General features: G+C 38.2%; 1 protein-coding gene across 1 annotated transcript; it reads right to left on the bottom strand.

Moving 5' to 3' along the window:
* Positions 1 to 569: 569 nt before the first annotated feature.
* Positions 570 to 15,395, bottom strand: cdr2l (cerebellar degeneration-related protein 2-like). Its single transcript, XM_058409711.1, has 5 exons — positions 14,912 to 15,395; positions 5,332 to 5,444; positions 3,672 to 3,820; positions 2,447 to 2,611; positions 570 to 1,891 (listed from the first exon to the last, which is right to left on the bottom strand). Exons 1-5 carry the CDS (start codon positions 14,988 to 14,990, stop codon positions 1,009 to 1,011), a joined length of 1,389 nt encoding a protein of 462 aa, XP_058265694.1. The 5' UTR covers positions 14,991 to 15,395; the 3' UTR covers positions 570 to 1,008.
* Positions 15,396 to 23,211: the final 7,816 nt, after the last annotated feature.

Here is a 23,211-nt window from a genome sequence, read left to right as displayed (position 1 = left end):
TTTTGCCTGTAGACCTCAACTATTAAATGCTTCAGCTAATAAATTTCATCATCACTAGCTGTGCCTCCACTATTTACCATCACAAGCTGCTTTACGAAGACCTCGGAAACATGAACACAAAACTCTAACTGAGGTGCGCGTGGGTAAGATGGACAATATTGGTCTTAAGGGGGGGTGTCCTTTCGATCTAGATGCAGTGTAGTCGTTTTCACCTCAAGGTTTAATCTCAGAATAGCGAAGACATCCGCTATCGTACACACTTTTTTTTTCCATCGACAACGTTGCCTATAATGTTGCATGGAGATTTTTAGCACTTGCTTCTTGCTTTCATTTGGTCTCTATGTACTTCTGTCATTCTATCACTGTGGAAGGAGATTACTGTTCATCTGTGTCAACATTAAAAGTGTTCAAAATGGAATTTGTTTCTTCGTTTCATTCTCTATCCCCCCCCAATTCATTGGTGTGGACATGCCATTTTATTATTTATTTCTTGGTTGAAGTTATAAAGACCATCGTGTTGTCAATTCACTCATTCATCCATTCTCAAAGTAATAAATGTGTCAACCACCTTATAAGCAAAGTGTGTTTTAATATTGGAAAGAGATGATTACAGAATAGAGCTTGTTGTTACATACAGTTAAGGAAATAGGAATAATAAGCAGCGGTGTACCTTTTTATTTCTTTACTTTTTTTTTTTGTAATACAGGTCGCCTGTTAGTGAGTTAGGCTCCAGGAAAACCAACAATGAGAGACAATCTTAAATCTTTCTTAAAACACAAACAACCAAAGAAAGATCCATCAGACGTGACCTGCTCTGTCAGTGTTCGTCCACCAACATGGCAAGTAAGCCCCGATATTCTACTCTAGCCATTAGCTCTGCATTTAGCATGAAGCTTTTTCAAATGCCAGCTTACCCAATCTGGCCAATTAAACAATTAAGACCGTGGTCTTAATTGAGGTAGAACAATAGCGCCTACCATGCATTCCTCTGAGCAGAAAAGCCTAGAGCTATTTCCCACTTTTCCTCCCTTTAGTGGAGTTGATGTCGGTCTTGGTCTTCTGTAGGCGTGAGAAGATCTCTTTGAACAGAGCCTTGTACTCTGGTGTGTTCTGGCTCAGCCGCTTGTCCACAGCCTCCACCTGCCGGCTGATGCCCTCCATGGCCTCAGGTGTTGAGGGTGTTTGCGGTGGCGTGCCTGGTTGCGTTGTGGCCTCTGCTGCACGACACTCCTTCATGGACGGGTCTCTGGACACAGGCCGTGAAGTTTGCACCTCGGCGTGGCGCAGACTCTCTTCATGGCGCCGACACTTGCCCAGCAGCTCCTCATACCGCTCGAGCAATGCATGGTACTGCTCGTCCACTTCACGCAAGATGGACATACCACGCTTGCGCACCCCATTGGCATGGAGGGCGTAGCTCCCCTTGCGTCGTCCAGAAGCGTCTACGGCCGAGATGACGTCCAGTGCTGTGTCACTACAGCTCTTGCGTACCGGGGGTTCACCAGAGCTCTCTTGGGTTGCACCTGCAACGTCCTCCACCGTATCGGTTTCTGGGGCACTGCTGAGCAGCGTCTGCTCCAGACCATCCTCGGCAACCAGTAAGCAGGCACGTGACTTGCGTAGCTGCTGTAGCTCCTGCAGTTCTGCCTCCAGCTCATGGACACGCTGTTGGCAGCCCTCAGCACCCAGAAGCCGCTGCTCCAAGCGCTCAAACTCCTGTAGCACAGCGGTGCACTCGCGCTCTGCATTCTCCCGTCGCCCACGTTCAGCTGATACGGCTGCACGGAGAGATGCAACCAGTGCACGCAGGTGCTCATTTTCATCATCTGCCGGCCGCCGCTCTTGCAGGTCACCACTACCTGGGTCAGACACCCTGAATCCATCCTCATACCTGTCAAGGGAACAAGTGTAAAGGACACAAAAACCATACAAGTCCATATTATAATGGCAAGCCTAACGTGTTGAAACTGTTGCATTAGGACTGGATTGTAAACTTTTCAAATAGGTTCTACTTTTCTGAAAGGAAAAACCTTTACAAGTTCCCTATTGGACTATCCAGAGACGCAGTAAGATTGCTTTCTAATGAGGCATGAAGCAAGTGTTAGCCTTCACCCTGTGTGCACTGTCCCGTGAATGCAGAGACCTAGGTAGTAGCTTAAAAACTAAATACAGAGCAATTTCAGACATTCTACTTTGTATTCAACACAAATTAATCCAAAGTAGAATAAATGTCTCTCTGAATACTTACAACTTGTAATTTCCAGATTTAAAAAGCTTTAGCTACAGACTTTGTGCCTCATTCAAACAACTATTTACAACATGAATACCTGCACTCTAAAATTACAGAAATTGTTTTCAGGTTGTGTTTCATCGCCATCTTGATCACAAACTGTCAATTTGGATATCTGTAATCTAATAAGAGACGTAAGCGGGGATGATGTAATACCTGGGTGCGGTGCAGAGCTCCTTGAGGCATGGGAAGGAGTGCACAGTTTTTCGTCTCTCTTTCTTCTCCCTGCGAACCCTGAGCTCTTCAAGTGTGCGCAGTTCCTCCACACGGGCCGTCAGCGTATCCACCTGGCCCTGCAGCATCTCCATGGTGTTCGTCAACCTGTGTGGCCATAAATGATCTCCATTTACCACCTACTGACCTCACAGTACTAGTGGTACACACAATACTCCATTGTAGAACAACTCAGTGTATATTCACACAATTTAACAGAATGTCATGCTTAGACCATTATAGACAAGTTATACTTTTCATATTTAGTTAAAACAACAAATGAATCCATTTTAGGAACAGATCTATGGAAAAACTGCATTTTAGTGCTTCGATATATTCTCATCGATTTTGTAGAAAGGACAGAATATCACAGCTGGAGTAAATACAGTAGGCAAGTCAACACTTGGGGCTGCAATTTACTGATAATAATTGATTATATATATATACTATAAACACAATATTCAATTGATTCCTCCTGTCAATTACTGTATTAAACTTCTCCTGCACGTATAGTATCGGCAGTGGGTTCTGGTGGATTTTGTCTGTTCATGTCTATAAAACTACCGAGCTAAATAATGCAGTGTGTGCTGTAGGTAAAAGGGTGCCTGAAGTTTGATCCTGGCCTCCAATATCGAGTATACAAGAAGGCCAGAGGGGCCAGCTCAGTATGTGCTGCTCTGGATATAAATAAAAAATATATTCAATGCCAAGGGTTTGGTAAGAATGGAACAAGTAGTGGTTTATTACCAGTGGTAGTGACTAGACACTTGACAAATGAAAGGCTACGTCCCAAATTGCATACTAGCAACTGCAGCCAATTGACAAAATATTTATCTAACCAGGACATGAAGAAGACGCAGCCTTTAATTGTCACGTGTACATTAACGTACAGTGAGATTCTTTTCTTTGCATAGCCCAAAGCTTGTTAGGAAGTTAGAGCACAGGGTCAGCCAGGATGCAGCATCGCTGGAGCAGAAAGAGTTAAAAGCTCCCAACAGTGGTAGCTTGGAGGTGAAACCACCAACCTCACGTTCAGTAATTCAGGGCCTTAACCACTAATGCTATGAGAAGAAAATACTACTCTGTCGAAGTGGCACGGTAAGCCCTTGGCAATATGAGGGTCAGGATACGTTTATGAAATGGGATGAATTGCACTAATTGTACTCACCGGTCTATTTTCTGATGTGAAGCCTTGCTTTCCAACACCAGCTTCTCATTAGTGATCTCAAGCTCTCGTGCCGTCACGTCCAACTGCTCATAGACTTTTGCATGCTGCTCATTCATCTCCCGTAGCATCTCCACTTGCTTGGACAAATACTGCCAGGGAAAATAAATATGAATGAAATGAAATATTTTTACACACACACACACACACACACACGCACACACACTATGGCCACAGAATTCTACCCTACAGTAGAAAGGAATGTAATGGCAGTGTATGTGTTGTAGTTACATTGCTGGGATCTTAAACATCTAGTTGTGAAGTGTGCGTCAGCAGAGTAGGGGGCATCTAATATACCTAACCACTTTTAAAACACATTTTTAAAACATTTACAACAGCAAATCTGCTAACCCAAAAAAGAAATAAACTGCAGTTGTTTCAAATGATCATCACCATTCAAATATTTTGTAGCGTGTTTTGTTTTGACACTTCATTGTACGTCTCCCCCTTTTTTTTTCCCCCCAAGTGGCCAAACATATGGTTCATTCCTAATAAATATGGTTAACTAATGTTAACTAGATACAGTTTCCTCCAGAAGTATTGGAACAGCAAGGCCAATACTTTTGCTGAACAATGATTGCGATTCAAAGATAAATAAGAATCAGGGAACCATGTAATCCGTCAATGGCTTGATGCAGTTTATTACAAGCAAAGGATATGCAAGTGTCATTTACATCTGTTCCTATACTTTTGCCCACTTAAAAATTGTCTGGTCTGCCGCCAAAGGGGACATTTTCTTGACAGGCTGTTTAACACATCTAGATATAAATATCAGGAAATTCTGTTCTTTTAACTTGTTTGTCTTTTAATCTCAAACCCACATGTATTTGATTTATAGCAAAGAATTGATCTTGACGATCCAATACTTTCGGAGGGGACCGTATATATATATGCGCTTGTCTAATGTCAAAAACACTTAACAAGCAGGAAAATCAAGTTGAGAAGAATGCACAGGCCATAACCTGAGTAATGTGATCCGGTGTTGAAGGGGAATGTCAGGAGTGTCAGTTATTACGCAGAGAACTCGAAACATGTTTTGTTTGTCGATTAGCTAATCCGCCCTTTTTATTGGGAGAAGAAAAGATGTTTTGTTATATTTTACGGATACTCGTACAAGCATAAACCCGCGTTAAAATGCAAAATGTCTGGCATATCTGCAATGCTGCAGCATGACTGAGGGAGGGAGCAGAGTACAAACATACAGAGGCCGATGAGACTATGCGCATCACTGCATAAAGCATACTGCATAAAGTGTGTGAACAACTGACTAAAGTCATCCTTAAAACAGTGCACTATTCTTTTCTTTTCTATCATGGTCTTTGTGCAGCAGATTCTGACAAATCTGGCAACGTGACAGGCAACCAGCTGGCCTCCTCTCATACACCCCACCCCCCCTTCAAATCCAACACCCACACACTCCCAAAAATACTCTTATTCCCCTCACACTGCTCTCTGCTGGCCTCATGCCAAGACCCAACAATGGTCACTGTTGGGAGAAATCTTCTCAATGCCTGCTGACTGCTGTCCATGTATAGACCATCTAACACACACACACACACACACAGCTTGATGTATCTTCACATCAAACAGACGGGGGCCGTACCTCAATCTCCTGCACCTGCTCCTCATTGGTGATGTACATCTGCTGCAGCGAGTCCTCCAGCTCCTTATTGCGTTCCAGAAGGGTCTTCCCTAGCTCTGCTGCCAAGTGCAGATCTGAGAGAAAGCAAACAAAGACGAGACGACATGAAGGAACCGTGAACATGAAGGAAAAAAGGGGCAGCTGCAGTAGATCGGGAAAGCATAAAATATGAAGCTCAATGATTTTGAAGTTTACTACTAGCATGACACTGTGCTTTTAACACGGTAGCTTTTTTATATACTTCCTGTCACTCTAATATCATTTTCAACATTTGTAGATGAAAGTATATAACTGACTGCACAGGTTACAAATAAATGGGAGGGGCAGTTCACCCAATAAACTAGTTATAGGTATTATAGTACGAATTTTGTACCGTTAGACTAGTACTTTATATGACATAAAATATACACTGATCATGCACAACATTATGACCACCTGCCTAATATTGTGTTGGTCCCCCTTTTACTGCCAAAACAGCTCTGACCCTGAAGGTGTGCTGTGGTATCTGGCATCAAGATGTTAGCAGCAGATTCTTTAAGTCCTGTAAGTTGTGAGGTGGTGCCCACTTTCAGGACTTAAAAGATACTTACAGGACCTTAAGGATAGTTTTGATAGATACTGACCACTGCAGTACTGGGAACACCCCACAAGAGCTGCAGTTTTGGAGATGCTCTGATCCAGTCGTCTAGCCATCACAATTTAGCCCTTGTCAAACTCGCTCAAATCCTTACGTTTGCCCATTTTTCCTGCTTATAACACATCAACTTTGAGGACAAAATGGTCACTTGCTGCTTAATATATCCCACCCACTAACAGGTGCCATGATGAGGAGATAATCAGTGTTATACACTTCAACTGTCAGGGCTACTAGCAGCATGTGTGTAAAAAGTAGGTGATTATCACCAACGATGGAAATCGTAATATGTTTTAATTGATTAAAAATAGTAGACATGTTTATTTAGGGTTGGTGTGGTTTGCTAGGTTCATTTTGGTTTAAATTCCATTCAATGTCCTTTTAATCTAAAAAAATTGGATTTTAAGGAACAAGATAAACGTGAATTAATTTGATTTTGTTCTTTGTGGATCGGGGAACTAAAGAATACCAGTCAATAAGTATTGCCATTAAAAATTTCTATGATATAAAAATATTTCTATGGTATAAAATGATAAATTATTCGATGATATACAGCAATACCACTGTATTTTATCATTATCTGCTACATTCTGGTGTTTTTGCAAATCAAATTCTCTCTCTCTCTCACTGGAGACCATCTATCATAAAGCTAGAGCGGTTCCTACACAACAGAACACACTTTGCTAGCATCCACAGGGATTGTGAAGGAGCTAAATATATTTGTATTGGGAAGACTTAACAGGGTCAGAAACATTGACCTCCATGGCATACGTATGAGTGCAGCAATGAATCATGAAAGCGCTGGTGGCAGCAATACTGCAAACATCTGGTAACATAGTACAATACAGTAACATATCCACATATAAATCATACATGAGAAACGGGACACATCATAACAGCTGTTTGTGTGCAGATCCCTGAGGTCCCCAGGCTGGAGACTAAGCCGGGTAGGTCTTACCAAGGAAACGATTCATTGTAAACACAAGGAAGAAAAAGTCTTTTTCCCTCCTTCCCCCTTCTTTCCAGTGTGTCAGTGAAGACACAGCTCTTTGTGTCTTTTTCTAAATTCCTCTCAAAGGCATAAAGATATACACTATATTGCCAAAAGTTTTGGGACGTCTGCCCTTACATGCACATGAATGTAATATGGAGTTGGCCCGCCCTTTGCAGCTAAAACAGCTTTAAATCTTCTGGGAACGCTTTCCACAAGGTTTAGGAGTGTGTTTATGGGAGTTTTTGACTGTTCCACTAGAAGCGCATTTGTGAAGTCAGGCACTGATTTTAGACGAGAAGGCCTGGCTCGCAGTCTCCGCTTTAATTCATTCCAAAGGTGTTCTATGGGGTTGAGGTCAGGCCTCTGTGCAGGCCAGTCAAGTTCCTCCACACCAAACTCGCTCATCCATATCTTTATGGACCTTGATTTGTGCAAAATCCTACTTCCTAAAAGGAATCCTGGTTTATTTTGTTTCACACTGCTCATACTTTACTCAGGGTTAACAATTAATCCTGGATGCTCATAATCTGATGTTTCACACTGTACATTCCTAAACCCTGGATTCTTATTTGCAAATTTGCAGCTTCAACAACCACGACTGGATAAACACTGGCCTCTGTAAATAACGACTTGTCTCAAACATTCACGTTTTCACTAATTTGTCAGTCAGTCCCTCAGCTATTTCCGACTGGGCCATCCGGTTTGTACTAAACAGACTTTTCTGACCACAAGTGTCTCCAACAGTTTACACAACAGGCGGGGTTTCAGTGACTGGACAAATCATGTCATATGAGGCACACACTGTTCATTTTCTGTTTCTAAGCATCTTAGTGTAACATTCTTACAGTGCATCATTTCACACTGTACACATTTGTACTGGAGTGTGGAGTTTAACACTGGAAAACCGGGCGCTAACACCGGGTCAAACTCCAGGTATAAAGCGGTGCTCACCCCACTTCTAAATTACAAGTGTGAAGCGTTCCTCGGCCTGGGGTTAAAAGCAGGGTTTAGAACAATGAAATGCAGTGTGAAAAAAGCTAACACAGAAAGTCACACTGTTTAGACACTGATTCCTCTTCAGTAACCACATTATCCTGCTCAAGGTTGCGGTGGATCTGGAGCCTATCCTGGAAAGTCTGGTCACAAGGCATCTACAAGCAGGTTTTGACTGAATTACAGCAAAACTCAGTAACCACAATTTGTTTAAACTCCCCACCCTGAAGCTGTGAGGGACAAACACCACAATGCCGCCTTTGAGTGTACATATCTTCAAAAAAAAAAATCAATTTATCTTGGTTTCCATATCCGTATTTTCACGGATATCTGACAGGAGCAGCAACTCATCATCACTAGCCTCAGGATGCAGGCTCTAAAAGAACATTTATTCAAGTCATCATGTGAAGAAGGAGAAAGGATGAGCTGCCTAAGCAGTCAAGCCAATGAGCTTTGCTTTTGTTCATCTATGTAGGTCATGTTATATATAGAAATTTGCTTTTAGACAAAATTAGGTCAATTCATCAACAATGTAGTGTAATCTTCCGCTGGATATAAGTAGGATGTTGGTATAAAACATCACATTTACAATAAGAATTACTGATGATTACTCTGTGTGTTAAATTCATCAGGTCCCACTGTGTCACCAAAATCATGCTGGTGTTCGGTGTCATCGCTGTGAAAATAAGAGAATATTTTCAGCATGCTAGAAAAACTGGCACTTCCTGCTACTTCATATACAGTCTCATTGGTGGAGCTTTGAAAGGTAAGCAGCAACCAAGGACATATTTGCATTTCATTAAACTTTAATTACAGCTGCAAAGCTTAAGACACAGGGTGGGAACGATCGCTTTGCGGCTGTATGTTCAGGAGACTGTTAGCTTGTAAAACACACCGTTAGTGAACTCAAGAATTTTGCTAAATCAAATATTTTTAAAGTGGAATGTCACGGTTCCTGCCAGCTATAATGTCATATTTCATTTAAGAAAAAAAAAAAAAAAAGCATCTCCACCTAGCCCAAGTTACACATTTAGGGGTGATTTACACTGAATGCTTATACAGCTATGGATATACACTTAGTGTCCACTTTATTAGTAACACCTGTACACCTGTGATCTCTGTGACTTTAACATGGAATGGTTGCTGATGACAAATGGTTTTTTTTACAGAGTTACAGAGAAGTGCAAAACAAAATAACAAATCCAAAAACAAAATCATAAATCTGAAAAACAAAATAACAAATCTGAAAACAAAATAAACACGAAAGGAAAAGAAAAAATTCCAAAAACAAAATAAAAAAATCCAAAAACAAAATAACAAACACGAAAAAAACAAACAAATCTGAAAACAAAATAACAAACACGAAAAGAAAATAACAAACACGAAAAGAAAAGAACAAATCCAAAAACAAAATAACAAATCTGAAAACAAAATAACAAACAGTGGTAAGAATTCCATTTGCAAACTATACTTACCTTTTCCGGTTTGTCTGTATAGTCATCCTGTCTTTAGATTTGTTATTTTGTTTTCGGATTTGTTATTTTGTTTTGCACTTCTCAGCCACCGTAGTTTCACAGAATGGCGCGAAAAACAAACATCCTGTGTACAGAGGGTCTGCAGGCTGAAACACCTTGTTGTGAAAGTTCAGAGAACAATGAGCAGACTGGTTTAAGCTGGTTTTAACAGGAGGTCTATAGTAACTCATATAATCACTCTTTACAACGGTGGCGAGCAGAAAAGCATCTCAGAGCACACAAGACATTAAACCTTGAGGAGGATAGGCTACAACAGCAGAATATTGACCACAAGTGACCACTTGTTCTGTCAACCAAGAACAAGAATCTAAGACTGTCATCAACACTCTTGCCATCACTCACTCAATGTTTTTTTGCTTTTTCCACCATTCTGTGTAGAGACTGGGTGGAATTCTTAAAAGATCAGCAGTTTCTGTAATACTCAAACTAACAACCATAACACAATCACAGAGATCACATAAATGAGATAGTTAGGAATGAATTGGAGACAAACTTTATAATGCTGATGTCTAAACAGTTACTAGGAAGTGTACTGTGAGCTTTGTCTCTCCAAGAATATACATCATATACTCTCACATATTTAGTCTTCTCTTGCTCTCAGTAAGAGGGCTGTTAGAGTGTCTGCTGGTTACAAACAGAGCTATAACACTTCCCCCTCACCATCTAGATAATCCCAGGCTTAATAACAGTTAATCAAATATAGTGCATCGGAAAGGAAGTGGGAGAAGATGGAGGCTATGCCATGGCAACTATGTAATCCATCTTTTATCTGTTTCCTGCCTGAACAAAACTCAGGAAAGCTTCGTGTGGTGGTCATCATTGGGGCTACACATTATATTGTTTGTTTATCTCTAGTACTGGGCCTATAGCATAGCAACGCTACAATATAGAAATGTGTCTTTGTACCCTAATGTTCCTCCTCCCCTTAAAACAATCATATTTACTTTCAATAGAATTCCATATTAATTAAATAATGCAAATACAGATAAAATATTTATACCGAAATATATCCAATATGCAATAATGATGCATTATTGGTGTTCAGTGCACAAGAAATAACCAAAAGGTATTTTTTCACAACAACTTTTTCCACAGAAAGTCAACAATATACAAGTCTAAACAAATATTACGCCAATATACTACAACTATGATGCAATATATAAATTGTGGTTTAAAAGATAAAAAAAAACAAAAAAAAACATAAGTAACAAGTAGCCTGTTTCATTTCAGGTAACTTAAAAATAACCTACAGGGTATGGTAGACTTGTTGGAACAAGCTTGTATGGCTTCGGTATGGCGTACATAATTCAATTAAATTTATTTGTATAGCGCCTTTTACAATGGACATTGTCTCAAAGCAGCTTTACAAAAGAAGAGAAACAGAGAAAGGAGAGGGAATAACTAAATAACTAAAAATAAAAATAAATTATTAAATGAAATGATTAAAGTATTTTATCCCTAATTTATTTTATCCCTAATGAGCAAGCCTGCGGCGACGGTGGCAAGGAAAATCTCCCTGAGATGATATGAGGAAGAAACCTTTAGAGGAACCAGGCTCAGAAGGGAACCTCATCCTTATTTGGGTGACACTGGACAGTAAATAATGTAACTGTAACCGATTAATATAATAAGGATCATTATAGACATTGTGCATTTCTTATCCAGTTGTGCTCATACAAGCTTGTCAAACTCCATGAACAACCATTATACATTGAAGCTTGTGATTGGAGCAGTCATAATTGAAGTCGTGAACAAATCATGTGAAAGAGTATTAAAGTGTGTAAACTTGTGGGGGTTTGTTTTTGTCTTCTCACAGCCACTGTGAACTTTATTTGGACTGAATGTATCCCAAATGTAATTTGGTGAACCTCTTAGCAATTAAAGACTTTCCAGTAGCAGTGAAACAATTCTTTGCTGTTCACGACAATGACAACTTTAAATCCCCAAATTACGTCTTTATGCGTTCTCTTAGAAACAACACTGGATTTAATCTGTGGTATTATGCAAGTATTAGATTGATCCTGATGGTTCAAACTGTCCAACAGATACCGTACTCTTGATGCCGCAGCCCAGCTTCAACTCCTGGGCAAGGAACCAACCTGAGGGGTTAAGTCTCAGTGCCAGTCCCAAACCTGGATTAAATTGCTTCAGGAAGTGTAAAATCTATGCCAAATCAAAGTATGCAGATCAGATGATCCGCTGTGGCGACTCCAAACAGGGAGTAGCTGAAGGACATCAACATGCAAGTATTATATTAACCGTGAGCGTAAAATTTCGACAGAGTTCTGTTTTTCAGAAACAGTTGTCAGGATAACGCACCATATTTAGCTTACAATACACTCAAGAAGTTATTGGTGCTTGTGTGAACTTTCATTGCCTACATAGTGCACTTATATAAGAATTAAGAAAATCAATCATTTCAAAATGTTTCACATCAGCGCTCACAATTATACTAGCAACAGAAGAGCAACACATACAAATTATTAGGTCTCTATTGCACAGGTTAGCAAGTAATACTGCGTTCAACTAAAGCTTGTACTCTGAATTTCCAAACTCCACCATGGAAAGAAAAAAATTGAATTCCTACAAGAAAAGTCTGGAAGGTGTGCTCAGCTTTGAGTTCTGCATATGACATCACGTCAACATGACTGCTCACACCGTCAGTAAATAAAATATTACTTCACTACTTGCTTGCTGTTTTGAGAAGGTCAGGACATCATATACTGAGTACAATTCCTGATAGTTGGTTAGATTGCTGCTGACAAAACATGCACTCAATATTTTTTTTTTTTTTTTTAATTTGCCTCTTGAATGAAGCAAGCTGAAAAGTTTTCTATTTCCCAATTGCTAGTTAAAACAGAATACAGAATAAATATCAATCTAGTATAGTGCTATGAACTAGTTCATGTTTCAGATCATCTTCTGACAGTCTACATTGTGTAACCCTGGAGTACTGCCCTGACCATGCTAGTGTGTTCCTTAGAAAACTAACATGTTCATGATGACTAAGTCATCTTTTCAATTTGCTGATTAGCTGAATCAGGTAAAAAAATTAATAAATAATAATCTTTTAAGTAGCAGTGATGGGAGACTCGGGCCATTAGAGGAGAGAAATCCCTGATATCTAGCATCATTGCCTTCTGATCTGTAATTCCCTGGATTTTCTCTGTAAGCACTAGAAACAACGATCCTCTCTAGATTGAATGTTTACAGAGGAAGATCGATAATAAATTCTCGTAATGGGAAACCATTTGTGTATAAGTGTGTGCAGCTGTCGCAAAGCCATTTGCAGAAGTGCATGTCAAATACAGTTGAACTGATAAGATCTGACTCAAACATCTAAATATGCAGTTTTATCATGTAGCAGGCATCAACATGCAGCAAAACTAGCGTCTTACATTTACATGTCAGAACTGTAAAGACTTTAGCATCTTAATTCCTGACCTGAGGTCACTGCAGATAAATCAATACAATCAATACTGCAGAAGTGAATGAAAGATAATTAAATTGTTGATGTTTTTTTCTCTCTGTTCTGTCACTTTTAACAAAAAGAAACCTTTGCAAAATAATTTCAAAGCATTAAATTCCAACTTGAGTCCTTTTCCAGGGCTCTGGACTCACATGTGTGTTTTTGCTATTGCATATATATATAGTATTTTGTCCCTTTTGCAGAGTCCTAGCAGGCCAGTGGATAATGCAGCATTCCATCTGTAAAGGCTGTAATGTCGTTATTTCTGACCTGAGGTCACTGCACATCAGTACAATCGATAGTGTGGAACGGGAAGAAAGAGAATTAAATTATGGATGTTTTTGTCTCTGATACTTTTTCTAAATGTCGTAGGTTAAAAAAAAAAGAGAGAAAAGCATTAAGTTCAGTTTTATTGTTCTTGAATTGTTGTCACTGTTGGAAGCAACTTGAGTCCTCTCTCTCGAATCCTTTACAACCCACTCTGAGCCAAGAACTTTCTGTGCAAATCCAAGTTCCACGTCACCATTCAGCCACAAATGGTGAGAATTCCCTCCCTGCACATTCCTTCCCACTTCCCACAGATCACTTCCATGTTTCGAATTCCTAAATCACAGTGTCATTACTGTTAGATTAAAACTAAACCGACCGTGTCATTAAATAGTGTTCAAGGAGACCTTGGAAAATGCCTGCAAATGCACATCCATCTACTCAGCAATACAAATAGTGCCAAAAATACTTGCTCTAAGGTCAGAAAAGAGCAAAAACATCATACTAAGCACTATCACAGTCACAGGGGTGAATTGGTGGATTTGTTCCTCTCTACAGAGATGACTGAAATTTAGAGCCAATATGGAGGAAATGTGGGAACAAAGTAAGGCATATACTATAGATAAAAATGAACAATGTGAATGCAAAATGAATAAGGACGAATAAGGGAAATCACAATAGGCCGTGCAGTTATGGGGAAAAAAAGTAATGATGAGTTGCTATGATGTCATTACCACCCTGGAGTGGATTATTTTCCTATAACAGCAAACCCAGAAGTCATTTATTCCACGTATTCAGTTCCACAGCCACATAGTTTAGCACACATATTAACAATTTAATTAAATTAACAAATAACACGTCATCCTTTCTACCATTTACAGTATTTAATTGTACAGAACATCCACTAGGCGAGGTTATCGCTTATGTTAAAGCAACTATAAACAGAAATTCCTTATTTCGGTTTTAAAGTCAATAAGACAGTATGTCATGTTAATTGGAGACCAGAAAGCACAAAGTGCACATTCCTGAAGACTTTCTTGTGTGGAACACTTACTGTTAACACTGGAAACTCCTTCCACAATGTGACCAGTCAGACTGGAGAATTCATACAAAATAATGAAAATAATGCAATGTGATAAATGAAACTCAAAAAAAAAAAAAAAAAAAAAAACCATGTTACACAATTTAAGATATGGGTACACGTGTAATTTAGTTCATGATTTGTTGAGAAATCATGTAGAGATATGATAGGATTAATCCCAGTAATAAGACATGCATTTAAAATGGCCTACACAGCACTTTCATCCCACAGTGAGATGGGAAGATGGGGGAAGAATGGGTTTGTGGAAAAGGACATACTATTACTCATTTACACAGACATATATATATATATATATATATATACACACACATAAGCAAAAATAATATTATATTCGTTATATCATGATCTAAATGATGGGCTCAGTCTTCCACCTTCACAGATCAAATCCCTCTCCGATGACATCAGCAGAGCAGGCCATTACAGAAAGCCTTTGTATAATCTTACTAGGCTTTTTCATTGAAAGCATGCTTGTGGTTGCTAAACTAAATCTCTAATCTCTCCAGCTGTTGTCGTCAGGCAGATGTTTGAGGTTGAATCACGGACTCACCCTGCTCCAGGTCTCTCTGGTCGTACCATGGCTCGTCCTCTTCGGTCACAAACTCCTCCATCCTGCTAGCCCGGAGCATCAGGCACTTCTCCAGCAGAAGATGTGAGCTGGTCAGGATGAAGATGGTGACTTTTTATTAAATAAGAAAGATATATATATATGTGTGCATGCAACGTGGAGAGGCAGAGTCAGTGCTGTCTGGTCAGCTGTGCGCGAGCGCCAGAATGACAAAAGCAGGCGAATTGTCCGCGGCTGACAGCCAACACACTGACCACTGATGTGTTCAAGCGCGCTGCACGATTAATTAAAAACAAAAATAAAAGCACAACACTGCTGCTTCTCAATGCAGCGCACACGTCGCTGCTGTTTGGGCAAGGAATCTATTTCTCGCAGATGGCATCTAGTTTTGTCAAAACTCGGTCCCTCCCACTCCCGTGCTAATCGCCGACATCACCTCCCCGTCCTCTTTCTCTGCCGACTTCCCGTCATCCCGTTCGGCTCGTGCAGATGGTGAGGTGGCTGGCTCCGGTCCTCGCTGCTGCTTTTGCTGCTGGTGGTGCTGCTGCGCGTGTTGCCAGATTGAACGTTTTCGCGATTTCTTTTTGTATCAGTGACATTGTTCTGTGTGCTATAACCAAATGCTTTATTATTATTATTATTATTATTATTATTGAAACTTTAGATTTGGATTCCTTTTTAAATATAGATCAATTTTATTACATTTTTATTTATCGTGTTATTCCATAATCCGTTCATGCATATTGTCCACGCCTATATACAGTACGGTCAATTTAAGGGAAAGAAAGAAGGGGGTAAAATGCATACATTTCTATGTGTAAGGGATATTTGGCTTAAAATATATATATATTTTCTATCATTTCAATGCATATTTGGACTGCTTCACATCACACTTTCCCCTGTTTTATTCCAGATCACGTATTAAGAAAATAATATAGTGTAGTTATAACACACTTTTTTTTTTTAGGCTGAACAAAAAACATTTTAACTAACATGTATTTGACAAAAAGAGTTGATTAAAAGTATATAATAATGTGTCTTGCTATAAGATAATAGGACAAGCCACTCCCCCACAACTAACCCTACAGCACTTCCACTTTGCTAATAGAAATGTACTCACTGGGAGTTTTGCTAGCAACACTGCTACTGCTGTTTAACACTGAGAGAGTAAGGGCTTTGTGATCCTGACAGACGTGACAGGATAAATGCATATTTTAAAGCATAAATAAAACATACAATTAATATACAGTTTAAACTTCACCCTAGCTCATGCAGTCCTACGTTTATATCTGCATACCTGGCACCCCCAGTTGGTCAGAACCACAGCACTGATCTATTTTAAGCCATGTTGGATTGGGGGGGAAATGGCCCTTGTTGGCCGACACTAAAATGGAAGCCTTTAAATCTGTGATTGACAGGGAAACTGTCAATCCAATCTGGCAACCCTAGCTGCTGTGGCTGACCTCCTCCTCTTCCTCCACCTCTTCCTTCTACTACTCCTCCTCCTGTTTCTCCTCCTCCTCTTCCTCTTCCTCCTCCTTTTCCTCCTTCTCCAAAAGAATAAGACTTACACAAGCTCAGTTATTTAAGAGGTACAATAGTGGATAGAAATGAGACAATGGAGAACTGGAGGCCTGAAGGACATTTCTATGGGTTCAGCTGACTGTGAAATCTGTATTATTTAGTGTTGGTTTATCAACAGGAGAAATCAAGGCATACAAGATATTATTTTACACTGAGGGGAAGAAGGACTTAATGCATCTGAAGTCCTAGTTTTCATTATCGAACAAAAACTTCACTTAATCTTGTTATAAAATGATATAAAGAAACAGCTATAACACTAAAACACACAAAATCAGAAACATAGATGTTTGTACCGAAAATATATAGCAAGCAAGCCAAACTGAGAGGGTATAACATTTCTTGACTATATTTTTAGTGTCTGCTTTATTGATTTTCTTTCAAATATTTCACTCCTTCCACATGTACTTGCTGATGCAACACCCAGCCTAAGAAAAGCGGCAGACTGTGAAGTACAGGTAGTGTTCCTGAGAGAGGAGCAGCTTTGCCTGTAAAAGCATTTGAGAAACAGAGAGCTATAGCAGGTATGGAAGGAATGTTATATCTGTCCTGTTGTGCTGCACATTTAATGAAAGTCTTTGCCTTCACCTTCACTGAAACCAGACCTCAGCACTGGGTTATAATACAGCTCTGGAAAAAAATAAGAGACCACTGCAAAATAATCAGTTTTTTTCTTCCAGGTTCATGTATTGGTGAGATGAACAGTTTAGTTTCATTTTTTGTGAACTGCTGACAATATTTCTCCTAAATTCAAAATATAACTATTGTTATTTAGAGTGTATATTTAAAGGAAATGACAACACATCAAAATAACACAAGATCATGCAGTACTGTATTTGCAGAGATTTAATAACTCAAAACAAAATGCAAATAATTTGTAAACAAATTGTGTTAATGCTTTGGCTAAATAACGTTAAGAAATCAGTATTTGGTGGAATAACCCTGATTTGCATGTGTTTTGGCTCCATGCTCTCTACCAGTTTTTCACATTGCTGTTGGGGAACTTTATACCACTCTTTATGCAAATAAGCAAACAGCTCAGCTTTGCTTGATTGTTTGTGACCATCCATCTTCCTCTTGATGACATTCCAGAGGTTTTCAATAGGGTTCAAATCTGGAGATTGGGCAGTGGTCTCTTATTTTTTTTCTGTGAAAGTTGCCTCTGTTCAAAGGAAATTTCCACTAATTAGATGTTATTGTTTTAGTTATTGATTTGAAAGAGTATATATCAGTTCTCTTTTTTTCATGATCAGTAGCAGATTTATTCCCCTGATTTTCTGGTGAGCTCACTTTACTGATATTCAGAAGCTCACTTGACTTCCATATCAGTATACTGCGATGACATTGAGAAAACAGGAGACAGAATAGCCAATGGGAATTACATGAATAATTAACTTCACTATATACAGTCAGCTTCTGAATTATTGCTACCCTTTAAAAGGATGTACAAAATGATTGCACTGGCTTCAAAGAACTGGAGGAAAAAACTACTTTACTCTAAGACATTTAAGACATTTAACAGTTTCCATTAAAACGGATGTAGCAAAAATGGTTGGCTGCTATAAAGAACATTTAAATCAATTAAACAAATCAACAACCTTTAACCTATTTCATATTTTTCCATTCCACTGCAACACCAGAAGCTCCATTGTTGCCATTGATTATTTACTTTTTCCTTAAGCTATACATGTGAACACATAAGTGTCAAATCCCTTTGCAGTTCATTATACCGGGGAAAACCAACAATGTTCTTAGTACAGAAGAGTCAGATAGTTCATTAATACATTCATTTTCAGTAATCACTAGTTTCTGGTTAGAGTTATGGTGGATCTGGAGCCTGTTCTGGGAATATGGAGAGAAAATGCACAAAAACTCCACACAGATATGAATCCAAGCTCAGGATCCAACCAGGGACCCTGAAGCTGTGAGCCAGCAACACAGCCCGCTGCACCAGTGTGCCTCCCATGGCAGATAATGGATTTAAATATACATAAGCATTTAAAAGTACCATTAAACATAATAAGAGCATCATAAAATTTGATGCAGGTGCATTGCGGTAATCTCCGGTCCACAGGTTTTTTTTCCATCATATATTATGGCCAATAGATTTTAATGTGTATTGATAGTTCTCTTGAATTCTGTTAGCATATCATCAAGGCAAAATAATTCATATTTATGTGATATTTCTGTATAAATACTCCCTGTTCATCTCAGTAAATTTTGACGTTTTGCTATTCAGTCACTGTCTCTGTGTGGTTCTTTGGCAAAAAGTAGGTGGCAGCAGCATGGCTCAGGCTTCTTCTCCAAGTGAACCTGAAACTTCTAACTTCTGCTTATCATCCACTTTATGAGGAATATCTGTACACCTGCGTATTCATGCAATTGTCGAATCAGCCAATCACGTAGCAGCAGTGGAACGCATGTATCAGGTAATCACGTAGATACAGGTCAGGAGCTTCAGGTAATGTTCACATCAAACATCAGAATGAGGAAAAAGTCTGATCATTGAGCCATGGTTGTTAGTGCCAAATGGGTTGGTTTGGGAATTTCTGATATCCTGTGAATTCAAGACAGTCTCTAGAGTTCACATAGAATGTTAGGAAAAAACAAAAAGCATCCTGTGAGCAGGGGGACTGCAGATAGAAAAACACTATGTTGATGAGAGAGATTAAAGGAGAATGACCAGACTGACTAGAACTTCCAGGAAGGATGTAGTAACTTAAAATAAGCATGGTTTACAAACATGGTGAGCAGAAAAGCATCTCAGCATGCACAAAACACCAAACTTTAAAGGCTACAGCAGAAGATCACATCAGCCTCCACTCCTATCAGCCAAGAACAAAAATTTGAGGCTATCATGGGCCCAGTCTCACCTAAACCGGACAGTCTAAGATAAAACCTCTTTTTCCAGTCTTCAACTGTCCTCTCTGGGTCTGTGCTCATGATAGCCTCAGATTCTTGGTTTTGACTGGCAGAAGTGGAACCTGGTTTGGTCTTCTGCGGTTGGAACCCTTTCACATCAAGGTTGTGGGTTAGTTTTCTGCTCACCACAATTGTAAAGAATGCTTACTTAAGTTACTTCGGTCTTCTTGCAGGCTTAAACCAAACTGGTCATTCTCCTCTGATCTCTCTCATCAACAAGGTGTTTCAGCCTCAGTCCCTCCGATCATAAGAGATGATTCTCTAGAGATTGTTGTGTGTGTCAATATCCCAGGAGATACTGAAATACACAGATCAGCACAAATTCGTATGACCATGACACCATTACAGAGATCACAGCTTTTTCTTCATTTTGATGTTGATGTGAACATTAACAGAAGCTCTTGACCTGTATTTACATGATCATTTGCATGCCACTGCTGCCACATTATTGGCTGGTTATATAACTGTGTAACAAGTTTTTTGCTGCAACTTTTACATTATTTCTTGTGCAATCAGATCCTTCCTGAGTGTAGATTATATATATATATATATATACGCCCCTCTTCACGGACTACACTATACCCAGCTCAGAGATAACAACATGGTTCAGACCATAGAAGGAGGACAATACATTGTAAACACCACACTGAATCCTGTGAGCTTTGACCTTGTTTTGCTCTATTTAATTCACTTGATCTATTTTTGCATCTATTCAAAATCTATTCTTAGATTTTTGTATGCTGTACATCCAGCCATTTAACTGTCAAAGTCAGCTATGAGCCCATTAAGTAAAATGGTGTAAAAGCTGTGAGATTCAGAATGAGTTGAAGAACATCACTAGAGGCATACTATGTCTTTCAATTATATATATATATATATATATATATATATATATATATATATATATATATATATATATATATATGTTTATTTATTTATTTATTTATTTAACAATTTATTAGATTTATTTTATAATTTATTTTCAGAACAGCTTGAATTTTGTTTCACTTTTATAACATGCTTCAAGATTCAAGATTCAAGAAGCTTTATTGTCATTTCAACCACATATAGCTGACGCAGTACACAGTGAAATGATACAACGTTTCTCCAGGACCTGGTGCTACAGAAACATACAACAACAAAGAGTTCAACACAAAAAAACCCCACCACAGAGCTAGGACAGAAGGTTGTCTTAGCCACGTAAAGTGCACAGTGTGCAGCTAGGTGCAAACAGGGCATAGACAAGACAGCGCAAAAGACAATAAATACAAGACAACACAAAAAACACAGGACGATTAGCACCGAAAAAGAATGAAAAGAACATGTGTAATGGAATGTAAGTGAAATAAAATAAGATAGAATGAAATGATGTAAAAAAAATACAACAGCAGCGGGTGAGGTAGTGCAAATAGAAATAAACATAAAAACAACTATAGCAGCAGATGACAGGTTGAGGTAGTGCAAATAGAAATAAACATAAATATAACTATAGCAGCAGATGACAGGTTGAGGTAGTGCAAATAGAAATAAACATAAATATAACTATAGCAGCGGATGACAGGTAGAGGTAGTGCAAATAGAAATAAAAATAAATATAACTATAGCAGCGGATGACAGGTAGAGGTAGTGCAATAAGTAATGAACAATATAAATTATGTGTGTGCGTGTGTGTGCATCCACACAGTGAAGAGAGAGAGTGTGTGTATATTTGTGTGAGAGAGACAGAGAGTTGTATACAGTTCAGTCATGAGTGAGAGTGTGTGTGTGTGTGTGTGTGAGAGAGAGAGAGAGAGAGAGAGAGAGAGAGAGAGTGTAGAACAGTTCAGTCCTGGTTGTTGAGGAGCCTGAGGGTTTGAGGAAAGAAACTGTTACACAGTCTGGTTGTGAGGGCCCGAATGCTCCAGTACCTGCATGTGTTGTTCGAGAATTATTTACAGTGATTGTGACTGCTGCATGGAGGGTATAGAGGCTTAGTGGTTGGCATGTTTGTCTTGACCTGAGTGTCTGTATTGAGAGATTTAAACCTCATTTGTGATCCATATGTCTAAATGACCTGTACATATGTTTGTCATTTATATGCACATGGTTGCCATAAACAATATTCATTTCAAATGTTATGCATGTGAATTCAAGTAAAGACATGTAAAGACATTATGTAAAATCATGTGATGTCATATTACAAAGCCATATGTGGAAAAAAAATGTATGAAACAACATGTATCTAAAAAATTCATATAGATTTTTCTGTAAGAGTAGTAGATGGAGAATCTTCATTTTTAGAGAGATATTAACTTCGTCTGAAGGAAGAGTTCTGAAATAAATATAGGATCCAGAAATAAGCTCCAGAAGTGATAGATTTAGATATGATCAAATTAAGTGTTGAGGTAACTGAACATGAGTGTGATTTTATATCTAGACAAGAAATATTCCACCAGGTGGCGACACACAACATCTACTACGCTCAACATTTCAGTGTCAAGCCACATGAGATATAACAAGAGCAAAAGCACCTTATAAATATATACCTTATATACCTTTTAAATTATAAAATTATTATGCAATTCAGTACAGAGACAAGGAAATCAAGGATCTATCTATCTATCTATCTATCTATCTATCTATCTATCTATCTATCTATCTATCTATCTATCTATCTATCTATCTATCTATCTATCTAAAAGAAGTACAAACAGGGTCACATTTACATCAGCACCATTGTATTATTCTCCAACCAATTACATTTTAAAACCAAAATTTAGTGTATTATTATTTTTGAACCATTAAAGTCATAATATTTCTAGTGTAAATAATTCATTCATATTGCATGGAAAGATTAACATAAAGGGCTCAACACCGCATAAACAAAAATATATTCACAAATAAATAAAAAATATTTTAGCAAATAAAAGAAGAAACATAACTTAAAATTAATATGAATAGAAAAATGAACAGTTAAGGGCAATATCACAAAAGATCATATACTATCAAAAGATCAAGCAACTTCATTGCATTTCTTCCTCTCATTTTGGCTAGGGATTTAGAAAAGTGTTTTAGATCGTTTCTGAATATACTAAAGTGTATTTAAAAGATTTAAAGGCGATTTAAAGGATCTGCTTTTATGAATGAAATGTTTTGCCAATATCATAATTTTATTAATTGGGTAAAATTGAACATAGCAGTCTTTGGGTATCCCGTATAAAATATGTTGTAAGGTTTAATTTATAAAGGATTTTTTTTTTTTTTTTTTTATCACAAAAACACTTACAATAATAAAATATAACAGTTCAAGATACATAAAAATTGAATTATACAACTAACTATACACAGTTAAATAAAAGATATACAATAATACAATACAATCACACTTAACAAAAATATGCAAAGGAATGCATAATAACAGCAGATAAAGTAAACTTAGCAAACAAAGAAACAAATACATAACTAAAAAAAAAAGGAAAGGAGAAGAAAAAAATAATAATAAAACAACTCAATAACAGAAAAAAAAATCACAGTGTTCCATTTATTAAATCCGAGCGTCGAGACAATAGCAGAGAAGATTTAATTATAAGATTTAAGAGTAATAATATACTCTTAAAATCGATTTGATTAGAATATAATATAATATATAACATTCGAATATAAAATTTGACAATATATTCAAATGATTTGTTACTGAGACGGAAAAGATAACTATGTCATTTAATGTGAAAATTTATCAAGGAATTTATAAAATACAGGGAAACATGTGACGTCATTTTCGTGCGACTCTTCGGCTTTGT

Source organism: Hemibagrus wyckioides, linkage group LG02 (assembly GCF_019097595.1).
Source record: "Hemibagrus wyckioides isolate EC202008001 linkage group LG02, SWU_Hwy_1.0, whole genome shotgun sequence".
NCBI lineage: Eukaryota > Metazoa > Chordata > Actinopteri > Siluriformes > Bagridae > Hemibagrus > Hemibagrus wyckioides.
This window is presented reverse-complemented; position numbering and strand designations above follow the sequence as displayed.